The sequence below is a fragment of the Perca fluviatilis genome, chromosome 20 (assembly GCF_010015445.1).
Source record: "Perca fluviatilis chromosome 20, GENO_Pfluv_1.0, whole genome shotgun sequence".
Lineage (NCBI taxonomy): Eukaryota > Metazoa > Chordata > Actinopteri > Perciformes > Percidae > Perca > Perca fluviatilis.
This window is the reverse complement of record NC_053131.1, coordinates 10100947-10128940: the sequence shown is the minus strand read 5'-3', so window position 1 is coordinate 10128940 and position 27994 is coordinate 10100947. Positions and strand designations below refer to the sequence as shown.

Sequence of the window (27994 nt, the reverse complement as noted above, 5' to 3'; positions counted from 1 at the left end):
CACTGCTGGATGGATGGATGGATGGATGGATGGATGGATGGATGGATGGATGGATGGATGGATGGGTGGATGGGTGGCTGGGTGGATGGATGGATGGATGGATGGGTGGATGGAGAGACCAGAGAGATCATACCATGCCAAGAGCTGGAGACTGCGGCAAGTACAGTAATCTCTAACAGCTTTTACTGGCTGGAATGTATTGACTGGCTTCAGATTTAGCAACTCATTCCTAAAGCTTTTCCTCCCTCCCCCATCGCCTCCCAGTATCCCTTCCTCTTCCTCCCTCCCTCTTTCTCTCTGTCATCCCTGTTTTTTTTTTTTTTATCTCCGCTGTGCTGTGCAGTCATTCGGCCTCCAGCTGACGAGCGTATTGGCAGCTGCATCATTCCACCCTGCTGAGTTATTGGGATTTGTTTGCTACTTGGTCCTGATTTGTATTGAAGCTGTCCCTGCAGCATGCACCTCTGTGTGTGCGTGTTGGGTGTTATCGGAGTAGTTGTTATTGACTGACTGTATTATTATTTATTTATTTATTTTATTCTATCGATTTCTTGTTTTTTGCCCCACCTCCCAGGGCGTGATAAGCCAGAGAGGATGTTCTCATCCGCGTCCAGAAACTCTCTGTTTTCGCCCTGGTCGTCGATGGAGCAGTCAGACGCCGAAGCGTTGGACATCAGCACCAAGGTGCAGCTGCACGGGGTGCTGTGGAAGAGGCCTTTCGCCCGGCCGTCGGCCAAGTGGTCCCGCAGGTGAGACTGTGGTCCCGCTGCCTTTGTGCTGCTTACGAAACCTTTGTTAAAATCTGCATGAACTTAAAACACTGGAGGTTAAGCTTATAAGGGAAAAAAACGCGTTCTTCTTAAATGTTTGAAAAGTTGAAATTTTGGAGGGAGAAAGGTTCCCTCCGTTCCAGACCAAAATGCTGATTATTCTCAGAGAACGGTCAAATTCTCTTTCCAAAGACTGTTGTTGAATCCTGAAAAGTTAACGATTGCTGTAATAATAGTTGAAATAGTCGAAAAACAAAGCGTTAAATTGACTTTTTATTTGACACCACAGTATTCTAATGTCCTGAGAGCAAAAACTATTTCATTTGCTTAACAGCTGCAGTAAAAAAAAACATCTGTAGTAAGAAATAAATATATATATAATTTAGGATTTTATGTTTATGCTATGTACATTAGAGGATGGCTTTATATAACAACAGGATGTACTCATCCACAGGCCTTTTTTTGTGTTAAACATCCCAGTGTATTCAGATATGAGAGTATTTGGATGTTAAAATGCCTGGATTGGTACCTTATGTTATGGTAATGCTCTTAGTTTACATAACAGTTACAACGACAATACAGAGAGCCCATTTGCAGCACACTTGCTTATATCATAAAGGTTAAAATAATTTGAGCTCAGAGATTTCCGGGTATTTGTCACCAGCTTAAAATAAAACAAAAAAAAAACGGAAGTTGTTCTGCCAAACACTGGTGACATTTAGATGTGGGTGACTGACCCTCAGGAAGACTTTAAATTGTGGGGGAAAGTAAAGGGCCAATCCACTGATTTCACACATAAATGCCAGTTTACTTGTTATGAAGAGTTAAACTCAGCCTGTGAAAATAACTATATAATGTGTTTTTGGTCTGACATTTAACAGACAGGAGGGTCTGATGAAAGATGCTACTGAGTTACATTATGGAAAATGAAGGATCCAGCTTTTTAGAAGCTGGAACTGAAAGTCAGGATATCAAGGAACTCTGCGGCAGAGAATTTGACCATTTTATTTATTAGATCTGTCCCTGGTAGAGAAGTCACTTCGACTCAGACTTCTAGTATTTGGTGTACTAGTTAAACTGGTAGGCCTACACCAAACACTTCAATAATACAGTAACAGGACCTGAAAGTGACAAGCAAACTTGTAAATATGTTACATTTAAATCTATTTCAGTTAATGTCAATATAGTTTATGTAGTTACTGTAGTTCACACATAATAATTAGTTCACTTAATTTGAAAAAAAATCATCAGCCCTACATGTTGTGATCAGACTACCTGAGAAGTTGCAGTCATCTAAAGCCAAGGGGGTAAGCGAGCATCCGGAAAGCGTACCTCCTGTGGGGAGATTCTTAGGCTAACAAGCCATCACCTTCTGCTAGCATTCCATTGACTGCCATTCATTTTGACGTCACTTTGACAGCGAATAACTTTACATCTGAAGCGTTTAAAGACTCTATTTGTCCGTTGTTTATTTCTAAAGAAACACGACAATGTATAAAAGGCTCCATTACCTTGCACCTCACGTTCTGGCTCCGTAGCAGACGTCTCTGTAAAAATAGGCTAACGATTGTGTCATAACCACGCGACTTACTGTCGCATAGTAGGAATAGAGGAATTACCCAAGGGGGTAAGCTTCGCTTCAGAACTCGAACCTCCGATGGCGCCATTTTGTTGCTACAAAGGTATCACCTCCTGTTAGCATTCCACTGACCGCCATTTTTTTTTTTACGTCACTTGACTGCGAATAACTTTACATCTGAAGCGTTTAAAGACTATTTGTCCATTGTTTATTTCTAAAGAAACACAACAATGTATAAAAGGCTCCATTACCTTGTACCTCACGTTATGGCTCCGTAGCAGACGTTTTTGTAAAAATAGGCTAACGATTGGGTCATAACCAAGCGACTTACTGTCACACAGTAGAGGAATTACCGTATAATACAGGAGAAGGTCGCAGGCAGTTTCGACTTCCATTAGCTGTTTAGGTTTAATTGCTAATGTTAACTAGCATGTTAGTTAGCAATAATTAGCCTGTGCTTATGTTATCTCCTTACATATACCTACACTCTCCGTCTCTGTAAGATTGGGAATGATTGAGATTTCTCTTGGCACAGCTACCAGAAGACTTCCAACTTTCAGACACAAACGTCACATCTACGTTGTCTCCGTCAGTTGGAGGTTGCGCAGTAAAGCAAGAGATCACCGGAAAAGTGCTTCTAATATCCTTCACTGGTCTCCGTCCAGAGCAACGGGGTCTATTGGTCCATTATATATATGTCAATGGAATTACCGTATAGTACAGGAGAAGCTTGAAGGCAGTTTTGACTTACATGAGCTGTTTAAGTTTAATTACTAATGTTAACTAGCATTTTAGTTAGCATCTCCTTACATATACCTACGCTCTCCGTCTCTGCAAGATTGGGAATGATTGAGATTTCTCTCGGCACAGCTACTTCCAACTTTCAGACACGTTAATCTTGTCACATCTACCGGCGCAGCAGCGCAGTACACTCAGCCATCACCGGAAAGTGACTTCACTGGTCTCCGTCGAAGTATATGGCGTCGCTGTGTCCATTCTTTTACTGTCTATGTCTAAAGCAGTGGTTCCCAACATGGGGGTCAGGACCTCCGCAATGGGTCACAAGATGATTCTAATATCCCTTACCCACTTGCCAAAAAATCCACTAACATCTGGCTTTTGTCTTTAGTGGTAAAGGTTACGATCAACATTGGGAGAAAGTAGTCGTTGGTATTTATTGGCTCCAGCTCTGATTGGCAGTAATGGAAACATGACACCCGTGTGGACGTGTTTTTTCGCCCCTTTTTTGGCGCGATGCATTGACACGTGCCGCCTCCGTCGGTGACTTCTGTTATCTCAGCCACAAATTTCAAACATCTCCACCCAAGCAGCATTCAGACGTCGTTGCCAATTAGTCGTCACCGAGTTTGAAAGAGTGACTGAATGAAGTTTACTGTAAACAGATATTAAAAAAGTAACCACCGTAACGTTGTCAACAGCCTTGATGCTGCATGTTTACTAGCTCTGTTGTCCGCCGCGTTTGTGATGTCAAACGTGATACACCAGAAAGAAAACAGAAAGGCATATTAATCTACTGGCAATGGGAAAGGAGTCTATTCTTAGCAGAATATACACGCTAATTTGGGTGGGAAAAGTGTATACAAGGTCTCTAGTTAATTACTTGGGTAAGAAATAAGAATTCTGCAACAATCATTTTATAATCTTTGCTTTTTTCTTATGAAATACTGTATCATTTTACCTTTTTGAGCCTCTGAAAATGATTCAAATCAACAAACCCAGTAGAAACTCACTCTTCATAGACATGCAGCTCGTGATGATGAGTGACAAGTGCTGCTTTGTATAAATGGGCCGCAAGAAATAAAGGTTGTCAACCACTAAACATCTAAATCATTAAATAAACAAACAGCCGTATATACCGTAATAAGCAGCTCCTTCACAGGAGGAATTATACATGTCACTCGTTATTTATGAATGAAATAAATGTATCTGGAAAGAAAGCGTGAATGTTTAAGCATTGTTTTTACTGTATATTGAAGTAAAATGTATCAGCGGGCAGGTTATCAAACAGCATGGGCAGACGGTTTCCTTTCAGCCCCGCGGGGTTGACTTACTGCTGCTTTCTTTGTCTTCCTCGGTACAAAGATTCTTCATCATCAAAGACAGCTTCTTGCTCTACTATGGAGAGAGCGAGAAGAGAAACTTTGAGACCAACAGGTACTTCAACATCCACCCCAAGGTGAGCCACTGCATCTTCTCTGAACACTTGGTGGAAGATATATTATTTATTTATTTTATATTGCATATCGATGTGGCAGCACGGTGGCTCAGTGGTTAGTAACTAGGATTACAGTTGAAAATTAAGTGGCTAACACTGGCGCATTTACAGAAATGTTGATTAATGTGCATTGTCCTAATCAAATTAATATATCTTAACATTAGGAAAAAAATGGATTCACGTATGTATTGTGATTTCTTTTGCTGACGACTTTTAAAATTGATTCTATTTTTTTACCATCAGACTTAATATTTTCTATTCATACGGTACCACTGACAGCGAATACATCATTTGTTTCCAGCAAAACAGAGCGAAAGCAGAACATGCATGTTATGTTCTCCTTTACAAATGAAATAAATCAAATCAAGATTCAATACTTTATTGCCATACAACTCGGTGCAAGTTGCTAGGAATTTGCTTCAGTGTGCTCATGACAGGACATCAACAAAATACAACAAAAACATACAGCTAATACATACACATATGGTATCCCAATTGGGATCACACTTGACACAGGCAGATAAAAAAAAAGGCAGATAAAAAAAAGGGCACACTGATCACTCAGTCCAGGAGGCTAAAATAACAGAAGTCAAGTTTAAAGTGACATGTTGCATAGGGATGCATAGCGCAAATCCACAACTTTGCAATAAGTAATAGTATGGGTGGCATAAAAAGTAGTATTAGAAAACCGGTGTGAAGAGATGTACAATTTATACAGGCACGTTAGGGGAACCTTTTTTCATGATGTCAGACTGGCTGACTGACATGTGATGTGCATTTTTTTTAGAAAACAGTTAGTTTTAGCAATGTCTCATGATCCATTGTCTCTAGAAGTGTATAAATAAACTTTGGAAACTATCGAATTGCAACACTTTAAGAATCGCAATGAATGAAAGTCGCAGTACAAGTGCAGTCGGCACCCATGTATCGTGAAAGAATCGAATCGGGACAAAAGCATTCCGTCCCAGCACATGGAGGGAGGTTTTAGAATAATATCTTTATATTTGCTTTTATAAATCAAAGGCTTTTACGTGAATTATCCAAATGAAAACATTATAAATGACATGAAAGTGTGATGTGTTTTTGTCTCAGGGAGTCATTCCTTTGGGAGGATGTGTGGTATCAGCTAATGAAAACATGGGCATGCCCTTTGCCATCGTGGTCAACCTGGAAGACTTCACTGTAAGACCAGTATCCTGTCACACTTTAATTTCTCCATTACTTTATCATTTATCAGCCTTGCAGAGGCTTAAAAATATTTTTTATAAGACATCATACACTTAGTGAAAAGTCCCAATTCAATGCATGACAAAGCAGTTTGGAGAGCAAAACTAAAATAGCTTTTTATAAATTGTCATTTTATAACTGTAATGATTTGAGATACAGCCTGATCCTGCAACGAATGGGACACATTATATAGTGAATATAACTGCACACTGGGACAAAATAGTGTTACATCAATTTTGACTATCTCAGCAGCCCAAAGATGGAAATCCACTGTCTACTGTACAGCCTAAGCCCATTATTGACAAGCTGCTGATGTATAATATTACATATCCGCCCCCCCAGGGCACCATAGTCCTGGCTGCTGAGTCTGGGGAGGAGCAGGTCCAGTGGATGGAGATGCTGCAGGACTCAGGGAAAGTGTAAGTATATGACACAAAATCTCCTTCTAAATGTTGCTCTTCTGAAGGAATTACACACACAAGATATACATTTTAAAACCCCTTTGTTTGGGTATTATGGGTGGCAGTAGTTCAGTCTGTAGGGAGTTGGGAACCGGATGGTTCAAGTACCCATACGGACCAAAGTATGGTGGTATGGAGAGGTGCCAGTTCACCTCCTGGGCACTGAGCCAAGGTGCTCTTGAGCAAGGCACTGAACCCCCAAATTATTATTATTATCATTATAGAATACGTTTTTGTTTGTGGAAAATATTTGACAATCCCAGAGTTGCCAAAGTCAGACATTTTCAATGAATTTTATACACTTGAGACTTTAAGTAGTAATTTAAATGTTAGAGATGAAGGCCTGACGCAACCACAACTGTCACTATAGCATAATGATCTGTAACAACCAAAACCACAGTGTTCAGACAGTTTCTTGATATATAACATTCATTTCGTCAGCTACAGCTTTTAAAAAGACTGAGTCGGTGCTTTGAGCTAAATGCTAACATCAGCATGCTAACAAGCTCACATGGCAATGCTATCATGAAAACAGGGGGGGAACCATGAATGTCTGAATAAGATTTTCAGTCCAGGCAGTCCATCCAATAATTGTTGAGATAGCTTACTGAAAAAGTGGAAACTTTGACATCCTGATGGAGCTAGATAAAAATGTAGGGGATCGCCAACGTCATTAGAATTCAACCTTTTGAGAACATGTCTGTAGAAATTTTCATGGCAATCCATCCAAAAGTTGTCATGATATTTCACCCTGAGCCACAAACCACAAATGTCAACCTGAGAGGAAAAAGAGTGAGTCATCCTCTTGGGAACATGGAAGTTTCACGACAATCCAGTCAATAATAGTTTACATTTTTTATTCTGGACCAAAGTGGTCCACTGTCATCCCTAGACTCATGTCGCTACCATGGCTACAAATGATGGAAAGCATCGGTTTACGTGCTAACGTGAGTTTTCATTTACTAATCATCCTGGTTTTTAAAACGAATCTCTGTTTGTCCAACAGCACGTGGAAGAACGCCCAGCTGGGCGAGGCCATGATCGAGAGTCTGGAGGCTCAGGGGCTGCAGCTGGCCAAGGAGAAGCAGGAGTATCTGGGTAAACATAGGTCTATAGTCGATGACTTGGCTTTGGTAATCCTTGCTCTAGAGAGCTCTCTATGTCTAGGAAGTACGCCAACCATTGCTTTATACAAAGCGAGTGGGGGGGAGCCAGCGCTGAGCTATCATTTTCTTGGTTGCGGTTGAGCCGGCTAGCCAAATTTTCTTCTGTCTCCCAAGCAGGTGTAATTTAGAGTCGCCATTAAATAACAAAACAATCAGGTCAGTAGGGATTCGACATCCGATCACATCAGATATTATTGATGTTGTTTTATTCCAGAACTCATGCACCTGTTCGCCCTCCCAGACCACATGCAGGAAAGTTCCAGTTTGTTCAGGTTGACAGAACATGCAATAGGGAGTAGGAATGGCCTTAGAGACGTATCTCTTCTGAGGTGTCCAATATGTCCTATGGCATATGTTGAAGTGGATCTGCTGGTGATTTGGGTTCTTGGAACAGTGGGAAATGTCCCAAACTGTCTCCCAATTAATTACGTTACCTTCAGGGCTCAGCTCTCGCTCCCATTTCTTTAGCACTGGGAGTTCTCTTACGGATACTTGCATCAGCCTAGCATAACTCCCGGACACCAATCCTTCTTAAAGGTTTAACAAGCGGAGGCAGTTTACGTGAAATGCTTTTCTTTCTCCAGATAAACTGATGGAAGAGACTGAGGAGCTGAGTCATCAAAGAGCACAGAGAGAGGTGAGACTTTTTTTTTTAATTATATGTATCATCACAACACAACATCTTTTATGAGTTTGGAATAAAAAGACTATAGTATTTTTAATAAACCATTCAAAAATGTACAGTATGCACTTTAGATGTTACTTACATATATGACTATTATTTTCACAGATTTATTTGGATAAATCAATTAATTGTTAAGTGTATAAAATGATATAAAGCGGTGCAAAATGCCTAGCATTATATCCCAGAGCCCAAGATGACTTCTTCGATAGTCTTTTGTTTGCCCTTCACGTCATTTGTCATCATGAATGTGTGTGTGTGTGTGTGTGTGTGTGTGTGTTTGTTTGTGTGTGCGTGCGTGCAGGAGCTGGAGCGTCTGAACCAGGTTCTGGAGGAGGAGAAGATGAAGTTTGAGGAGGTGGTGGTGGAGCTGAAGGCGGAGCAGGAGCATATTAAACTGTAAAAAAAAAAAAAAATTTTCCTGTTTACGTTGACTCACAATGAATGCACTGCACAAGCCTGTAAATGAAGGTGATTTTGTATTTTGCTGTGTGATGCTGACAGAGACCTGGACGGCACATCTCAGTCCCTGAAAGGTGTTGAGAGTGAAAAAGAAGAGCTGAGCAGTTTAACCGTAATTCTGCAGAGATCCATTGAGGTATGAAAATAATAACTCATCCTGCCAGGGTAACAGTAGTCTATACAGTACAGGCCAAAAGTTTGGACACACCTTCTCATTCAATGCATTATATTATTTATTTTCATGAGTATTTACATTGTAGATTCTCACTGAAGGCATCAAAACTATGAATGAACACATATGGAATTATGTACTTAACAAAAAAGTGTGAAATAACTGAAAACATGTCTTATATTTTAGATTCCTCAAAGTAGCCACCCTTTGCTTTTTTATTAATAAGGGAAAAAATTCCACTAATTAACCCTGACAAGGCACACCTGTGAAGTGAAAACCATTTCAGGTGACTACCTCATGAAGCTCATTGAGAGAACACCAAGGGTTTGCAGAGTTATCAAAAAAATGTTTTCAGTTATTTCACACTTTTTTGTTAAGTAGATAATTCCATATGTGTTCATTCATAGTTCTGATGCCTTCAGTGAGAATCTACAATGTAAATAGTCATGAAAATAAAGAAACACATTGAATGAGAAGGTGTGTCCAAACTTTTGGCCTGTACTGTATATCCACGACGTTTAATTTCCGTTTATGTTCCGGTGCCGCCGGAAAGTCTATCGGATGTCCTTCATTTCCAGCCGGATGTCCGTTACCTTCCGTTTTCTTTGTGTTGGCGTTCTAAACTCCGGTGGATTTCTGAGGACTATGGTTAACTTCTCCTCAGATCTCTGCAGGGTAAATCCAGACAGCTAGCTAGACTATCTGTCCAATCGGAGTTTTCTGTTGCACGACTAAAACAACCTTTTTCAACAAGTTCCCTCCCGAGGCTATTTTGCAGAGGCACCGTGGCTCCGTCTGGCGCTTAGCACCGCCCAAGACGATTGTGATTGGTTTAAAGAAATGCCAATAAACCAGAGCACGTTTTTTTTTTTTCCCCCATTCTGGACTAGCCAGACCCTCCTGTGCAGCGCTGTGGAGGAAGGTCTGGCGATACAAGAACTAGGGAAACAATAATAACTTATTGATGAGTTGCTCGATTCAGGTCATGTAGTGTTTACAGCTGCTGAGTTGTGTAACAAACTCAGGTTGTTGTCCAGTTATCCTGCTGACGTAATACATTTGACATTTATGCAACTTCCGCTGGAAGGGGATTGGAGCCGTTTAGAAAACTGAATGCTGGGATTATAACCACAACAAAAATCAAGAATTAAAGGAGTAGTTTGACATTTTGGGAATTATTATTATTATTTTCTTTCTTGTTGAGAGTTATATGTGAAGATGGATACCACTGTCACGTCTCTCTGTTAAATATGAAGCTGTGCTGGTTATTTTAGCTTAGCATTAAGACAGGGGTAAACGGCTATCTTGGTTCTGTCCAAAGGTAACAAAATCTATCTACCAGCACCTCTAAAGCTCATAGTTAAAATGTTATATATATATATATATATATATACTGCCACCGGCCAAGAAATATTTTGTCATATTATTCCCCTAAAACTACAAATGTTATTTTAATACTTTTTTTTTTTTTACGGATTAACCAAACAAGATGCGAGCGAGCTTCAGAGGCGGATTTTGTTACCTTTGGACAGAGCCAGTTGGCCGTCGCCCCCGGTTTCCAGACTTTGTGCTAAGCTAATCTGCTGCTGGCCGCAGAGCATGTGAGCGGCATGTCCCCCGCTCAAAGCCGCTCCGCTCAATATCGCTCCGTGCTCAACTCCCTGCTCTACTCTAATCGCTCACCTCTCGCTCCAAAAAAAAAAAAGAAAGAAAGAAAGCCGAGTTGTATTTATCAGATGAACGCGGCCCACCCTCCCTACACATCCGGAGCTTTGACGAAGAAAAAAAAAAAGTCCGGCAGTTGACAGCCGATCTGCTCTGCGCTCCATCCAAAGTCCAGACAGTTAATAGACAGACATTGGAGTGGTATCAATCGTTCCATCTAACGCAAGGCAAGAAAGCGAATAAGCGCATTTCACAAAATGTTGAACCATTCCTGTAAGAATCATGACTTTTTTTCTCAGAATAACATAATTAATCTAAAAAAAAAGAGGGTCTTTGATAGATACGTGTTAACGTAGAAACTTTGTCTTTCTTTGTCAAATCTTAAGATTTGACATAACTGAACTCAAAATGTTTGTTTATACAGTATAACTATAATATATAGTTTAATAGAAATAGTCACTCATTCACAAAGTTGGATGCTGCATCTGTAAAAGACCTGAAAATGTATGAAAAGATCATTCTTGACCGTCCCGTTAATTTGAAAAAAAGGAAATCTTTAAATCAAGGTCCAATGACATCCTAGTTTTTTTTCCAGAGCTTTCAAGCTCCTCGCCAGCGAGTGGGCTCGAGATTTACTCTGTTCAGATTTACAGGGAGGTTATTTATTTAGCTTTACTTTTTCCAATGTAACAGCCTGTTAATTTCATTGAAAAAGAGATATTAATACATTACACCTGTATTGGTTAAACTATTTCCGACTTGAGTAGATTCTGTATAATGGGAATCTGTTGTTTTGTCCATCAGGAGCTCTCTCTGGAGAAACAGAGAACTCTGGAGCTGCTGGGGTTGAAGGAGGAAAAGGAGGAAAAGGAGGCCGAGGCGGCAGAGGAGAGCCCGGCCTGCAGGAACCCTGAGGACGGCGGGGATCCCGGAGATGTGAACCTGCTGCAGGACCTGCAACACATCGAGGAGCAGATGAAGATCCTTCTGAAGGAGAAGGAGCATGCTGATGAAAAGTGGGTGACACTCATTTTACTAATGTCTTTTTTTTAAAAGTCCTTTTTCGGTTCTTTTTTACTTCTTTCCTAAAGTTAAAAGCTTTAAGGTCCCATGACATGGTGCTCTTTGGATGCTTTTATATAGACCTTAGTGGTCCCCTAATACTGTATCTGAAGTCTCTTTTATATAGACCTTAGTGGTCCCCTAATACTGTATCTGAAGTCTCTTTTATATAGGCCTTAGTGGTCCCCTAATACTGTATCTGAAGTCTCTTTTATATAGGCCTTAGTGGTCCCCTAATACTGTATCTGAAGTCTCTTTTATATAGGCCTTAGTGGTCCCCTAATACTGTATCTGAAGTCTCTTTTATATAGACCTTAGTGGTCCCCTAATACTGTATCTGAAGTCTCTTTTAAATAGGCCTTAGTGGTCCCCTAATACTGTATCTGAAGTCTCTTTTATATAGACCTTAGTGGTCCCCTAATACTGTATCTGAAGTCTCTTTTATATAGGCCTTAGTGGTCCCCTAATACTGTATCTGAAGTCTCTTTTATATAGACCTTAGTGGTCCCCTAATACTGTATCTGAAGTCTCTTTTATATAGACCTTAGTGGTCCCCTAAAACTGTATCTGAAGTCTCTTTTATATAGGCCTTAGTGGTCCCCTAATACTGTATCTGAAGTCTCTTTTATATAGGCCTTAGTGGTCCCCTAATACTGTATCTGAAGTCTCTTTTATATAGGCCTTTGTGGTCCCCTAATACTGTATCTGAAGTCTCTTTTATATAGGCCTTAGTGGTCCCCTAATACTGTATCTGAAGTCTCTTTTATATAGGCCTTAGTGGTCCCCTAATACTGTATCTGAAGTCTCTTTTATATAGGCCTTTGTGGTCCCCTAATACTGTATCTGAAGTCTCTTTTATATAGACCTTAGTGGTCCCCTAATACTGTATCTGAAGTCTCTTTTATATAGACCTTAGTGGTCCCCTAATACTGTATCTGAAGTCTCTTTTATATAGACCTTAGTGGTCCCCTAAAACTGTATCTGAAGTCTCTTTTATATAGGCCTTAGTGGTCCCCTAATACTGTATCTGAAGTCTCTTTTATATAGGCCTTAGTGGTCCCCTTAATACTGTATCTGAAGTCTCTTTTATATAGGCCTTTGTGGTCCCCTAATACTGTATCTGAAGTCTCTTTTATATAGGCCTTAGTGGTCCCCTAATACTGTATCTGAAGTCTCTTTTATATAGACCTTAGTGGTCCCCTAATACTGTATCTGAAGTCTCTTTTATATAGACCTTAGTGGTCCCCTAAAACTGTATCTGAAGTCTCTTTTATATAGGCCTTAGTGGTCCCCTAATACTGTATCTGAAGTCTCTTTTATATAGGCCTTTGTGGTCCCCTAATACTGTATCTGAAGTCTCTTTTATATAGGCCTTAGTGGTCCCCTAATACTGTATCTGAAGTCTCTTTTATATAGACCTTAGTGGTCCCCTAATACTGTATCTGAAGTCTCTTTTATAAAGATAAAATGCATCTGAGCTTTCATTTTCTCAAAGACAGAGCAGGATACCCAGGGCTCGGTTTACACCTATCACCATTTCTAGCCACTGGGGGACCATAGGCAGGCTGGGGGAACGCATATTAATGTTAAAAAACCTCATAAAGTGAAATTTTCATGCCATGGGACCTTTAAAAATTCTCTGAGCCGTTCTATTATCATTTAGAAGTCCTTTAAAGTCTTCATAATTTTCTCATTTAGCTGGAAGAGAGACAGAGTAGGGACCCCCTACTACATATACTGTATAAAGTTAAGTTGCATTAAACTGGGCCAGATGGATGAAAATGAATGGCAGTGAATACCTAAGAACATCTGTATGGCTACACTAGTGGCTACCTTACCTATTGTAAGCTTATCTTCAATGTGTAAATTAAATGTTTTTCCCCCACTAATAGGCCAATTTATCTTTGCTATTAAAATGTTAGATTCATATGCATGTATATTTTCAGCCATATTTTAATTATAAACTTTCAAAAAAGGTTTTTTTTAAAACATAATTTGGCCCCCCTGCAATAACTCATTAACTGTTAGTCAACCCTGTTGAACATCTCTGCTTTAAAGTGTTCACATTTTCACACAAAAATGACAACATACAATTTAACTGAATGCATAAGTGTCAGGGTCACATTAGAAACACTGTATCAATACCAATCAAAAAAAAAAATCAAAGGTGCTATAGGTGAGTGTTGTAGTCAAGACCACTTAAACCGAGACCAAGTCATCACCAAGACCAGAGTGTATTGAGACAGAAAGAAGACCAAGACTTTGAGGGGTTGAGACCGAGCCAAGACCAAGACCTAGGCAGGGCCAGACCGAGTCAAGACCAGAGCCAGAGCCAGAGCCAGAGCCAGAGCCAGAGCCAGAGCCAGAGCCAGAGCCAGAGCTTCTTCTGTCTCCCGCATTTACTTTCCCGGGCGTGCGTGTTAAAAGGGGTTAACAGTAACAAATTTCAAATTAGAAATGAGTCAAGTTATCGGTTGCATTTGAAGTAGGGAATTTTACATCCAATCACAGTAATGATGTTAACACATAAAAATAGACAATGTAGAGGTAACTTAGTGATATCCCTGCAGTTGTGGTCTTGACGTAGCCTCGTGAGACCGTCCTGATCTGGCGAGCTCCAGTTTTCCACTCGCAGATCTGTCTGGCATCTTGAGATAGAGAAAATTTAGAGCCGTTAGCCAAACGACCGGGCCAATCAGCGTTGGTTTTGAGGTGGGTTAGGTGGTGATAGACAGATGGTTTATCCAATCAGCTAACCAGTATTTTCAGACAGCGGTAGCCCCAATTCTGTTAGCCGCTCGCTAATGCTTTTTTCTCTTGGATCCTTCTTTTTGGAATATGGTCCAGGAACCTGAAATGGTGTCTTTTATTCCTAAATTCTCGTTACACAAACGGCAAATCTCCTTTACCGACATGTTGCTTGCTTGCAGGAGCTAACGAGCTATGCTTTGCCTGCGGCAGCAGGGGCAGGCTTGTGGTTGTATTTTCATACACTTCGTGGATCTGATTGGTTGATTTGGCCCGTCTATCACCAACATAGGTGATAGACAGATGGTTTATCCAATCAGCTAACCAGTATTTTCGCCCCTTCCCAAAAGTTCTCCAACGGAAAGTTCAGATGGATATGCCGAGCAAATGTGAAGCAATCCATCTGGCGGAGTCAGGTTAGTCTTGACCGGTCTTCAATTAAAATCCAGAGTCCTCCAAATCCGAGACCGAGCAAAAATGCGGTTGATTCCGAGACAAGACCTTCAAAAAGTGGTCTTAAGACCGATCTTAAGTCCAAGACCGATCTCGAGTACTACAACACTGCTATAGGTTGACTTAGGGCTTTAACTTGCGATTAGGTTTTGGCATCCAAAGGGTCAAAGACTCCCATACCCATGCAGGGAACCTCTATGCTAATGGCACAGATGATGTAACAACTAGTGGAAATGTGTATTGATCAATACAACCATCCGGTTGTTTAGGGATCAATACATTGATCAGCACCAGTAAGTGGGATATTACAGTCAGCTGCTATTGACTGTGTAGCACTAATGTTTTTTTTGCAAACACTGGAATATACAAACCATAATGTTATGTTTCCATGAGCTCTGCCTTCACTCTCCTCCTCTTCTCGGTCGTCCTCTGGCTGATGGATAACAGCTGCAGCTGCATGGACGAATACAAAAATACACCTCTAAATCATACAGGACCGTTTTCATAACAAATGCAAAATCAAGTTGATCCTCAACTGCATTGCAAAACAACATTTCTTCAACAAATACTGGTTAAAATATCCATATAGTTTTTGTTGAGACTATTCCTTCAGCTGTTTGCATGTTAACTCAAATCTATGATGATGATGTTTTTTAAGGCTGTTGGATTAGACCCAATTTTAACAAGTATTTTTATTGGAAACATATTGGTTACATCCAATGTTGCAGCAACAATATATTTAGTATAAAAATATGTTTTCCTTCATTTCTTTCCCTGAAAGTTGTTTCTTATATTTTGTCCACCTTATTTACATATTATTGAGGAGCAAAAGTAGCAGAATCAGCGGACATACTGCTTTTTCTTACAATTACGTCATGATAAAAAATAATATATCAAAAACAATATGATAAGATAAAATATAATAGAATAGATTTTGGAAATACAGGGAAACTATGAAAGCTAGCCAGCCACTGTCCAAAGGTATCACAATCTGCTTACCTTTACCTTACCTGCTTACTGCTTACTCATTAATAATGAATAATGAACACATTATATTTAGTTAAATCTGTACAAAAACCAGCGTCGGAAATGACAATTCACTGAATTACCATGTTCACAGAAAGTGAATGTGTGCATTTCATTTGTAATAAAGTTCTGTGGTTCTGTGTTTTAACTTTAAAATGAAACCAGGTGTGTGTTTGTGTGCATGGCACCAAGATACGCAGTCCTGACAGTGAAGGGCAACAGAAGCATTATCCATAGCTTTTTTCTTGCAACAAAACAGCTTTTCCAATTTTCTAAAGGGGTTTAAACAATGCCCAAATCATTCAAATTGCCAATATCTGCATTGTGAACACGCAACCCGGTCTCACGGCAGTTCGTGTTATGTCAACGTTATTCTTAATCTATTGATACGTGTTCACGGAGACGTTTTTCTTGTTTTTTCCGTGTAAATGTCACGTTATTTTCTCAGGGAAAGGACGCCGCGAGGCGCCCGCGAGGCGGCCCGCTGGGGACGCGCCACAATAATGGGTTGGCGGAGGTTGGGTTTAGGAAAAACCTTACGGGGAAAGGGCGCCTTAAACGCCGGGAGACGCGCCACAAAACGCCATACGCAGGGACGCCATCCCCGGGAAACAAAGCGCCACACACAGGACGCGATCCCCGCTCGCCCGGGTGAAAGTCCTGTGTTGTTTGACCCATCCACCACCCCGTCCAACTTCCCTACGCGGATTTTCGGCTTTTTATATTACTCCCTACCATTTTCGTGCTGTGGCCACAAAATATGCTTCCCATTGAAATACATTACTTCGCATTTTCGTGTTGTCCGCCACGTAAAAACCGACAAAAACGTCTCCGTGAACACGTATCAATAGATTAAAATAACGTTGACATAACACGAAGTGCCGTGAGACAGAGATATTTGTGTGTGTAGTCTTTTCCCTGTTTGAATGTGTTTTTCTGTCGTCCAGGCTCAGGGAGAACGAGCAGCGGGCTAAAGTCCTGCAGCAGGAGAGGGAGTACTACTCGTCTCAGGCCCGGACGCTGCAGCAGTCGCTCTCTCAGCTCACCGTGGACAAGCAGCAGACCGAGACCGAGCTCAAGGTAACACGACGGCATCGGTACCCGGATGGCGCAGTTGGTAGAGCGGGAGCCCATGTGCAGAGATTTACTGCTCAAAGCAGCGGGCTCGGGTTCAACTCCGGGCCCGGGCCCGCTTTGCTGCATGTCATTTCTCTCTCCCCTTTCATGTCCTATCAAAATAAAGGCTGAAAATGCCCCAAAAAATAATCTTAAAAAAAAAAAAAGGTAACACAGCATGACTCCGCTGATATTACACAGCAACGAAACAGTGCTCAAAGGCAGTTTAAAGGTCACCATATTGATCAGCTGCCAGGTTTACGTTTTCATGCCTAGTTCCACACAGGTGATATCCCTTGTTTTACTTAATTGGACTTTTTGTAGGCTCTGTGTGGATTGTGTTTGTCATTTTCCAGACTCTTCTGTTAGCTTTCTTAGACCTGATAGAGACAAATTATTATACATTTCTTATCCTTATTAGCACAAGTCCTGTGGCCTTAGGTAATTCCCAGCATTGCTCTGGTATTGTAACGGCAGCTGAAGTGTGAGTTTCAAATGTATTTTATATTACACGTGGCCGGCTATTTTCATAAACGGACATTTCAACCTCTCCGTTTTCAAAAATAACATTGTGCACAGCTGTCAGTTTTCAGAAAAGTGTTCGTTTACACGAACAACCCGTGAATATATGCCGTCAAGAGCACGCCAAACCTGTAGGTGGCGGTGTAACGAGAAGCTCGAGCCCACGTTAGCCAATCAGAATCCCGAAAATAGCAACAACAGTCAACGAATCACTTCCTCTCTCTCTCTCTCTCTCTCTCTCTCTTCTCCCTCGATTGCCTAAACCTCCGTTTGTCTCAGTTTACATGCAAATGTGCAAAGTTTTCCAAAATCTCCACTCCGGCCGGTGGTTTTAGAAAGACTCGTTTTCAGAGACGAATTGTCCGTTTGCGTGTAAACGAAAGGCACAAACGAAGGGAAATGTCTCGGTTTTTCCAAATAACCATTTTTAGTGCTTTTTTTTGCTGTTTTGGGGTTAACAGCAGCAATAAAAACAGATATGCATATTGATGGGAAAATAAGTAGTGAAGACATTTGGCTGGTTAAAAAGGCGGAGGGCTCTCTGTTCCCTCTCAAAAATATGGGATTAAAAACAGCATTTATATATAAATAAATGCAAAAAAGGGTTGATTTCCATTTACAAGTAACACCCCTGTTTCAAGCCTGTCACAGCAGACCTGTTGCCTCTGATTAGCAGCAGGAAGTGCTCAGGGGGAACTAATAACAGTAACGATGGTTGTGTTAAGCTGTCCTCGTACTGGATTTTTCTAAATACTGAGCTGATAAATGTAAGCCCCGCAACCCTGAAAAAAATTGGACCTGACACTAGACAGAAGGTTTTTAAATGTTTTGAATGACTTTCATATTTTATGTATTCAGTTTTACGGTCAATTATATATTCTGTAAATTGTGTTTCCAAACATGAAAGTGTAAATGTTTCTAAGCACGTAACACATCAAGTTCTATATCCAAACGTAGTCACTTTTTCATGAGCTAAGAAAAACAGCCTGGTTTTCACGTTTGTTGTAATAATAATAATGGTTCAGATAATAAAATAGTTTTTATAAATAATAATTAGGAGAATTTTCTCAACCCGAAAAGGAACATTTAATCCTGCAGTTTGTCTGAAAAATTCTAAATCAACACTATTGATTCTAAATACCTAAAAACCTTTAAAAGACCTACTTAAACACTGTTCCAAGGCTCTGCTTGTACAATTAACTCTGGTGAATATTTTTGTAGACACCAGTTGGGTGTAACGTTAATATTCAGGGATGTTCGTCCCATTAGTTTGTTTTTCCTGGCACCCAGTCTGATGTGCTGAGTCTCTCTGGCATGGAGAGCTGATCTCAACATTACATTTACTGGAACAAAAAAAAAAAAGCTCATTGTCTTCTCTTGTCCAGTTCCTCTGTATGGAAGTACCTCTGTTTCCTCTGTGCTTCGTATCCATCACTCACTGTTTACAATCTGTCTTCCTTCAGGCCTCAGACAAACTGCATTGTTGGCAAAAAATATTCGGTTACACTTTACTTGAAGGTATCTACATAAGAGTGTCATGACACTGTCATGAACGTGTCATAAACAATATAAACAAGTCATAAACGTTAGTGACATAACGCTTCTTTTAGTAAGTGTCATTCGGTTTTTGTCATGACAAGTTAGGGTTAGGGTTAGGGGTTAGGGGTTAGGGTTAGGGTTCATGTGTTATGTCACTCTTATGCAGATACTGTACCTTCAAGTAAAGTGTTACCAAATATCCAAGTAGTTTAAGAGACAAACACCTGTATTGTTGAAGTTCTCCTGAACAAATACCCAAACCTCAACTGTCAACCAATTTCTCCAGGCTAAAACTCTACACAATTTGTTTTACAGGCTGATAATTATTATGAACTTTTTGGGACTAAAGCCATACAAAATGATTTAAGTATATATATAAATAAAGTATTTAAATTCAACATTGTTGTATTCTAATACTTGTTTAACATAACTATAAAGGTACTAAAGCCTGTGCTGCTTTCATCCTGAGACAGTTTGGATTTGAGTAAACTGTGACCTCTTAAGCTTAGGGAAATCTGTTCTCCATCACATCAGCTCAGTTTATCATTAATAGCCCAATACTTAAACCCTTAAATAGCCACATACAGATGCAGTGTATCGATTTAACCCGAATTCGTTTTCACTAACATCCCGCCGTGTTTTCCTGTTTGCCCCAGGCAGAGATAGAGTCTCGGGTGGCGCTGGAGAAGAGACTGAAGCAGGCCGAAGAGGCTCTGCAGGACCTGGAGGAAGGCCTGGACTCACTGGAGCGGACCAAGGAGACCGACCAGAAGATGAAGGGGGATGTGACTGAGCTGAGGAGTGAGTGCATTCACTGATACCTTCATATCTGATCAAATATGATTTTTTTCTGTGTGTCTTTGATAGACCACATGTGTGCTGCAAGATTGCATTTAGTATACTAAGTCACAGAAGTTTGATTCGATAGTTCCCATACATGAGGATGGCAGCAAGAATATCATAAGTATGCCCAAGTCATATAAGCAGATTAGCTCACATAATTCTCTGCAACAGGTTGACGTACTGATCCAAATTCTCTTAAACACACATGCAGTGAAGATGTAAAGTGCATAATCTGATCTGACACTTACACCTCCTCTGGATAGAGTTTTTATAACATGTTGATCACATTCAGCAGATATCATTCTTGGATAAAACATTTTTTATTTCTTGAGTCAACAGAAAATTGAGGTTTTTTTTACGTTTTACTTTTAATGTCATTTATTCAACAGAAATTGCCTCAAACTATTAGGGCTGCAACATTTGCGCGTATTGTCTTAGTGTTTAAAAGCCTCGTGCTGTTTACATGTTACTTTATTTAGGTACTTTATTTATACAGGTAATAATACTCACAAGTAGGTCCATGCCATGTATTATATAAAAACTTTTTTTTCTATATAAAATCTGTAATCAAATGTTCATGTTTACCTTAGTTTTTAGCCATAACGTTATGTGTGTGTGGAGAGCAACACAAAGCCAGACTCAAATTCCCCTGTGTTTACACTATATATATATATAGTGTCTTTTTCCGACACGGTCCTTTTTCATAAATAGAAATGATATCCCTAAGTATTCCATCTTGTTCGAATCTTTTCTCCTTTGCTAATTCTTTTCCCCTTTTAATTGCCACATTCCAAATTGGAAATTTTGTATATTCTCAGGTGTTGACCATACATTTTTTCTTCTTGAGCTTTCCTCCAAGAAGGCTTTTCTTTCCTGCTTGCGTGCCTCTTCAATCCGTGGCCAAAGTTTGTTGGGTGCTTCCTTGTCTTTTTGTGGTCAGATCTTCTCAAATATTTCAGTTTCTTTATTCTGAGAAACTTGGAATGCTTTGCGCATTTCCACAGCATTTCTTCCGTCGACCGACATGCAAATCATGTAATCACTGGCCTAGTTTTGCCGCTCCCTCTCCTTCCAATTCTGTGGCTCACGCCAAGGTGGAAGCATAGATCTTCTTGTGCGTTTGGTATGATTGCTCTGCAGAGAGTCTGTATCCACGACGCTCCACTTCCGGGATTGCTCCAGTGCCGCAGGAAATTCCGCCGGATGCATGTCTTTTTGCCGATGTCCTTCTCCTTCTGCTTTCTTTGTGTTAGAATTTTAAACTCTTGATTTCTGAGGACTCTGGTTAACTGCTCCTCAGATCTCTGCAGGGTAAATCCAGACAGCTAGCTAGACTATCTGTCCAATCGGAGTTTTCTGTTGCACGACTAAAACAACTTTTGAACGTACACGTTCCACCAAAACAAGTTCCTTCCCGAGGCTATTTTGTGATTGGTTTAAAGAAATGCCAATAAACCAGAGCATGTTTTCTCCCATCTCAGAATGCTGTGTGGACTAGCCAGACCTTCCTCCGCAGCGCTGTGGAGGAAGGTCTGGCAATGCGAGACTACTCTGCAGATGTCCACGACGCGCTGCTTCACATCCTCCCCATCTAGCTCTGGTAGACTGTAGAGCAGGATTGTTCCATCTCATTCATCTTATCTTCCATTACTGTTATTCCTTTTTTGATGGTCATCGTTGACTTCTTTGGCCGTTGTAATCTCTTTTTCGTGTCTTCGTACTTCTCGGAACAGAAACTCTGACATTTTCTTCAGATCCTCAATTGTATCAGTATTCTTCTTCATCAGTATTGCGAGACAGTCGGCATTTTCATTTATTTTTTGTGTGGGCTCCGTTTTCCCTCTTTTTTCCGTTACAGGTGTACTTGGCGCTGAGTCTGGGAGTGGAGTTACTTCTGAGTCAGCGTTAGTATATGAGTGCATATCTCCCACTTTTACAACTTCCACAATGTCCTCTGCTAAGTTTTTGTTTGAGGAGAATGAGAACAACTTGTTGATTTTTTGTATCCGTCATCGTTGTCTCTCCCGTTGGCTTGTTCGTGTTTGTTGTCGTTGTTTGTTTGCTCCAAGTAAATTTCACTTTTAAGGTGAGAAAAACATTTCGCCATCTTGCGCCCCACAACTCGAGCCCTCAGAGCAGCGCTCCACAAAACCAATGGGTGATGTCACACATGCTCTGTCCATTTACAGTCTACGGAAGAAACACAGATTTAACAGTTTTCCTGTAATCTTGAATACTTTATTAACATTTATATCAAGTTGTTTTTAGGTCCACATTTTACTTACCTGTTCCCATACTTAGGTCCCACAATGACATTGACATGAAAGGAGGTGTACTTTACATTGAGAGTATTTTATTATTATTTTTTAGATTATTTTAGGCCTTTAATTGACAGGACAGCTGAAGACGTGAAAGGGGGAGAGAGAGGGGGGGGATGACATGCAGCAAAGGGCCGCAGTTCGTAGTCAAACCCGCGACCGCTGCGTCGAGGAGTAATCCTCTATACATGGGCACCCGCTCTACCAACTGAGCTATCTGGGTGCCCAACATTGAGAGTATTTTATATTAGTTTTTTTCCATCTGTAAATTACAGACTTATGTCTTACCACTAATATTTGTTGGTCAATTCCTAATCAGCAAAACAAATCAATGAATCTAATGAGTGGCTGTAGCCTGGTAATGTATGATGGCTATTTCCATGACATGAACACACCTGAGAACCAGTGCAACAACCCCAGCATTCTGTGTATATATATATGATGTGTTTCTGATGTGTGTGTTTATTCAGGATTCTTTGAGGAGTGTATCTGTGCAGCGGAAATCGAGGCAAAACTTCCAGCGATAATGAAGAATGCTGTGTATCTGCACAAAGCTGCCGCACGCAGAATAAAGAGCTGCCGCATCCAGAGGAGAGCCTCCAGGAGCCACTGGTGTAAGTCTCTGCATGACATACTATTTATGACATACTATATACTATGACTTTTTCTGAAATACTATGCTATGACTTTCTTCAACTATGACTTTTTATCACTTATTTCAACATTCCAATTTTGTGGCTTTTTATGACTTTTTTGACATACTATACAATAACGTTTTTTGACATACTATGCTATGGCTTTTTTTTGGGGACTTTTTTCGACATACTATTCTATTGCTTTTTTTTATCACGTTTTTCGACATGCTATAATATGACTTTTTTTCGACATTCTACAAGCCCTATTTTAATGATCGAAGCGCAGGTGCAAGGTGCGTTTAGGAAATCCACTTTTTGTAGTTTAACGGCGGAAAAAAGGGTCCGTGCGCCAGGCGCGTGGTTCTAAAGGGTTGTACTTAGTGTCTTCATTACGTCCAAAACACACCTATGAATTCAGAGGTGTGTTTTGGACGTAACATGCAATAAACCAATAAGAGTGTCATCTCCCATTCCCTTTAAAAGCCAGGTGCGTTTGGACCTATGCGCATATGATGGCGAATTTGCACCGTAATATTTTTATTTGTAATCTTTTGCATGTTTGTGTGCTGCTGCGTGTCCCTGTGTGTGTAACAAGCATAGTGTGCGCGCGCTGTGCCCGAGCCTAGGCACATTTTACGTCTAAACGCGTTTTTCTGCATTGAGTGGTATGTGTGTTGTTTACCGTGTCTTCACATTGCCTACTTTTTGTGTGCTTTGTTGTTAATTCGGGCACACGTTTTTGGTTGCCATTGATTTTTGGTGCTGCTGCTCCCTTGAGTTTATTGTCTGCTGTGCCAATTTTTGGGCGGTACATTTTGCCAGCCCGTTATACCATTTTTCTGACTTGGTAGGGGGTTCTTTTTTATAGTGTTGTGCTATTCGCTCTTGGCAATGGAGTTTAATGTTGATGAATTTGTAGCACAACCAAGCCTTGATAAATAATATCCTTGCACAAAAGAGCATTTGGTTGTTATTGATGATCATTTTGGTATCATTGTGCCTAATCAGGCGAAAAGAATGTAATAAAATCCGAGTTAGTGGCTGCTTTAACTGATAAAGGGGTGTTGCCACAATGGGGGGGGGGAAACCCGGGGGGTACAGCTCCGTCCGAAGGAGATAGAACTTGAAATGCGTTGCTTGGCGGTAAAAGAAAAAGAACTTGACCATGAATTGCAATCACGCAAAATTGAGGTTGACAGACAGCTGTGTTTGAACGACCTTGAAATGAAGAGATGGAGAGTTATTCCTCCCACTCACCCATGGTGTCTCAGTCGCATGGATTAGATATTAACAAGTGTATCAACAAGTTTGTTTGGTTTCCTCTCTTTAGTGAGAGGGATGTAGACAAATACTTCACTTTGTTTGAGCGTGTGAACATTTTCAAGCATTATCTTGAACGTCCCAATGGAAACAACTTCCATTGGGACGTTCAAGATAATGCTTGAAAATGTGTTATTTAGGGGCTTTTGTTTTAAATAACCCTCTTATCAACGGCGCCAGTTATTCACACTTGTTTTTCGTTGTATTTACATATTGTAATTTGGGTATTGTTTTATGATCAGAATATTTATCTGTACTGTAATTTCTTGAGATTGTTTTTATTTGTGCTGTAATCAGGGCGTCATTGAAAAAAAGAGAGCTTGCTCTCAATGGCCTTCCCTGAATAAATAAAGGTTACATTTGGCTTGTTATCACTTTATTCGATAAACTATACTGTGGCTTTTTATGACTTTTTTTGACAAACTGTGCTAGCACTTTTTTCGACATACTATACTATGGTATATCGTGTATGGCCGTAGAGGACCTGTTACTCCCAGCCGCTATTGTACCTGTTACTCTCAGCCGCTGAGACAACGCTGGACAAAAATGCCGCGGATAAATTACAAACGTCTAATGACACTGTTTCCAACAGAATAGAAAGAATGGGAGTGGATATTGTTGAACAAGTTGTGGGAAAACTTGGTGAAGCATTTTCACTCTAGCTTGATGAGTCGACCGATGTTAGTGGCAAGGCACAGCTCGTTGCTTTTGTGAGGTAAGTGGATATCAACGACATTTATGAAAATTAACTTTTCTGCAAGAGCTTAGAGGGGAAAACAACAGGAGAGCTCCGCCAGTCACAGGCCGTGTTAAAGGGCTCATGGTGCGTATTAGAAATAAACATCCAGAAGTGCAGTGGAATCACACAGGGATGCACTGGCATCCTGGCATCCCTGGCATCCCTGTGTTGCATGACGTTTTGAATGACAGCATTAAAGTGATTAACTTCATTAAGTCAAGGCCACTCAATGTGCGACTGTTTCACTGAATTTGTGAGGACACGGGAGCTGAACACACACAACTGCTGGCTATCTCGAGGGAGGATACTGAACAGGCTGTTGGAACTACGGGCGGAGGTGCGCACCTTTTTGTCAGAGCAAAGATCTCCATATGCCACCCTGTTTGAAGATAAAGATTGGCTTGCAACACTGTGCTATCTGGCAGATATATTCAGCAAATGGAATGAGCTGAATGTGTGTCTGCAGGGCAAGGACACCCACGTTCTGAACCTGTATGACAAGGTGGGTGGTTTTCTGAAGAAAGCACAGTTGTGGGAACAGGCATGTGTACAGGGGGATCTCACCTGCTTTTCTCAGGTGGATGCTTTGTGGAGAGAGCACCAGTCAAGTCCATCACAGAAGAACATTTGTCCCAACCTGTTTGTGAGTTTTAACTCATACTTTTCTGACATGGAGGAGAAATCTGCACAGCTCAATTGGATGAGAAACCCATTTCTTTTGTCAGAAGAAATCGGAAACAAGCTCCTTCTCTGTCACCAGGAAAAACTCTTGGATGTGTCATCTGACTATGGCCTACAGATGAAATATGAAAACTCCACTCTAACGCAGTTTTGAATACCCTGAGCTGGGAGAAAAAGCTTTGCAGCAGCTACTGCCTTTTGGATCCACATATTTGTGTGAGGCCTCATTTTCAGCAGAGAAACCGACTGGGCCTGGAAAAAAGTCTGAACACTGCCACCGAGGATGACCAAGATCCTCAGTGAAGCACAAGCACATGCTTTGCAATAAAGTATAAGTGCAACTATTATGCTTTATTAGTGTTATTGCACTGTTTGTTGTTTATTATTACAAGTGTTTTTGAGCTAAAATGTTATACAAATCACTAGCCCCGAGCATGCTTGATAAAAAAAACCTATATAGGTTTTTTTTTATCAAACATGCTTGGGGCCAGTCAAGGGGTACTTGAACTGCATGATCGGTAATTCCATAGTTTATTTTTGCAAATGTTTTTTCATTTACACTGTTTAATAAATCTCACACCGATAGCACATCACTATATCGTAGTCATAGGCTTTATATGTATCTTAAATGAAATAAAGAGAGAACAAATTGATGATGGGGGATTGAATGATAGGGGGTACATTATTAGAAAACGATTGTGAAGCACTGGGGTAGAGGGTAGATCGTGGCACATAAAGCGAAAGCTGGTTGGAAGGAGACGGTGGTTGTAGGTTCCAACCTCACAAAGAACATTGAATTTTAAGGTCTAACAGTGAACATGAAGATATCAAATATGCCAGGAGAACACTCAACGGCATAGTGTATTTGGGATAGCGGGTAGTTGGTGGCACGTAAGGCAAAAGCTGGTTGGAAAGAAACAGTGGTGGTGGGTTCAAACCTCAAATGGTGTGTTGGATTTTAAGGTCTAACAGTGAAAATGAAGATGTCAAATATGCCATGAGAATATACATAACAATAGAGAATTTGGGATAGAGGGTAGTCTGTGGCACATAAAGGGAAAGCTGGTTGGAACACCACAATTGTTGTTGGTTCAAATCTTGCAAGGTGTGTTGAGTTTTAAGGTCTAACAGTGAAAATGAAGATGTCAAATATGCCAGAACAGTCCTAACAATAGAGTAGTTGGGGTAGAGGATAGTCTGTGGCACATAAGGCGAAAGCTCCTTGGAAGGAAACAGAGGTTGTGGGTTCAAACCTCACAAGGCACATTACATTTTAAGGTCTCACAATGAAAATGAAGATGTCAAATATGCCAGGAGAACAGTTCAAAGAGTAGAGAAGTTGGGGTAGAGGGTAGTTTCTGACACGTAAGGCAAAAGTTGGTTGCAAAGAAATAATGGTTGTGGGTTCAAACCTCAAAGGGTGTGTTTAATTTTAAGTTCTAACAGTGAACATGAAGATGTCAAATATGCCAGGAGAACACTCTGCAGAGTAGTGTATTTAGGGTAGTGGGTAGTTTGTGGCACCTAAAGCAAAATCTGTTTGGGAGAAGACAGTTGTTGTCAGTTCCAAATCCGCAAAAGGTTAGTTGAGAGTTTAAAGGTCTAACAATGAAAATGAAGATATCGATATGCCAGGAGAACCATCCTAACAGTAGATTGGTTGGGGTAGAGGTAGTCTGTGGCACATAAAGTAGCTACTTGGGAAAACAGAGGCTGTAGGTCCAGACCTCAAAAGGCACATTGCATTTTAAAGGTCTAATAGTGGGCACTATGAAAATGTCAAATATGCCAGGAGAATAATCCACAGAGATATAAAAGCCATGAGTATGTTGAATGAAGTCATAGTATAGTATTTTTAAAAAGTTATAAAGAGCTAGGATATCAAGATATTTTTGACCAAATACCTCTATCAATACGGTACGATATTGTAGTGTTGACTATCGGTTACTTTCACAAAATATTTACACAATGAGATTTTTGATAAATAATCATCAGTAATGTGGATATAATGACTAAGTGGGTAAAGGCAAATAATATAACAGCTAGAACAGTCTGGTAAGTTGAGGAAATGACATCACTTTACTGTAATGCAGCCTTTAAAACCAGGAAAAGACAACATTTATGCCATATTACGATATCCCAAAATCTAAGGCGATATCTAGTCTCATATCACGATATCGATATAATATCGATACATTTGCCACACACACACACACACACACACACACACACACACACACACACACAATTCAATTCAATTTTATTTATAGTATCAAATCATAACAAGGAGTTTTTTCGAGGGCACTTTACAGATAGAGTAGAGTCTAGACCACACTCTATAGTTTCCAAACCCAACAATTCCAGTAATTCCCTCAAGAGCAAGCATTAGCAGTGGCTATTGCGACAGTGGCGAGGAAAAACTCCCTTCTAGGAAGAAACCTCGGCAGACCCAGACTCTTGATGAGGGGTGTCTGAGCCGGGGCCGGCTGGGGGTATGATGAACAGTGGCAATAATAGTCATAATAAAGATAATGGAACAGTGACTACAATCGCTACGCTCTCTGCGATTCCT

At 40.5% G+C, this 27994-nt stretch overlaps 1 protein-coding gene across 1 annotated transcript; it reads left to right on the top strand.

Moving 5' to 3' along the window:
* Positions 1-102: 102 nt before the first annotated feature.
* plekhd1 (pleckstrin homology domain containing, family D (with coiled-coil domains) member 1) lies at positions 103-25725 on the top strand. The gene is made up of 15 exons (XM_039785413.1): positions 103-156; positions 575-749; positions 4453-4546; positions 5678-5767; positions 6155-6231; positions 7280-7371; positions 8024-8076; positions 8426-8520; positions 8626-8719; positions 11225-11436; positions 16657-16789; positions 19543-19687; positions 22518-22661; positions 25131-25243; positions 25657-25725. The coding sequence occupies exons 1-15, from the start codon at positions 135-137 to the stop codon at positions 25723-25725; spliced, it is 1608 nt and encodes a 535-aa protein (XP_039641347.1). The 5' UTR covers positions 103-134.
* The last annotated feature ends 2269 nt before the right edge of the window (positions 25726-27994 follow it).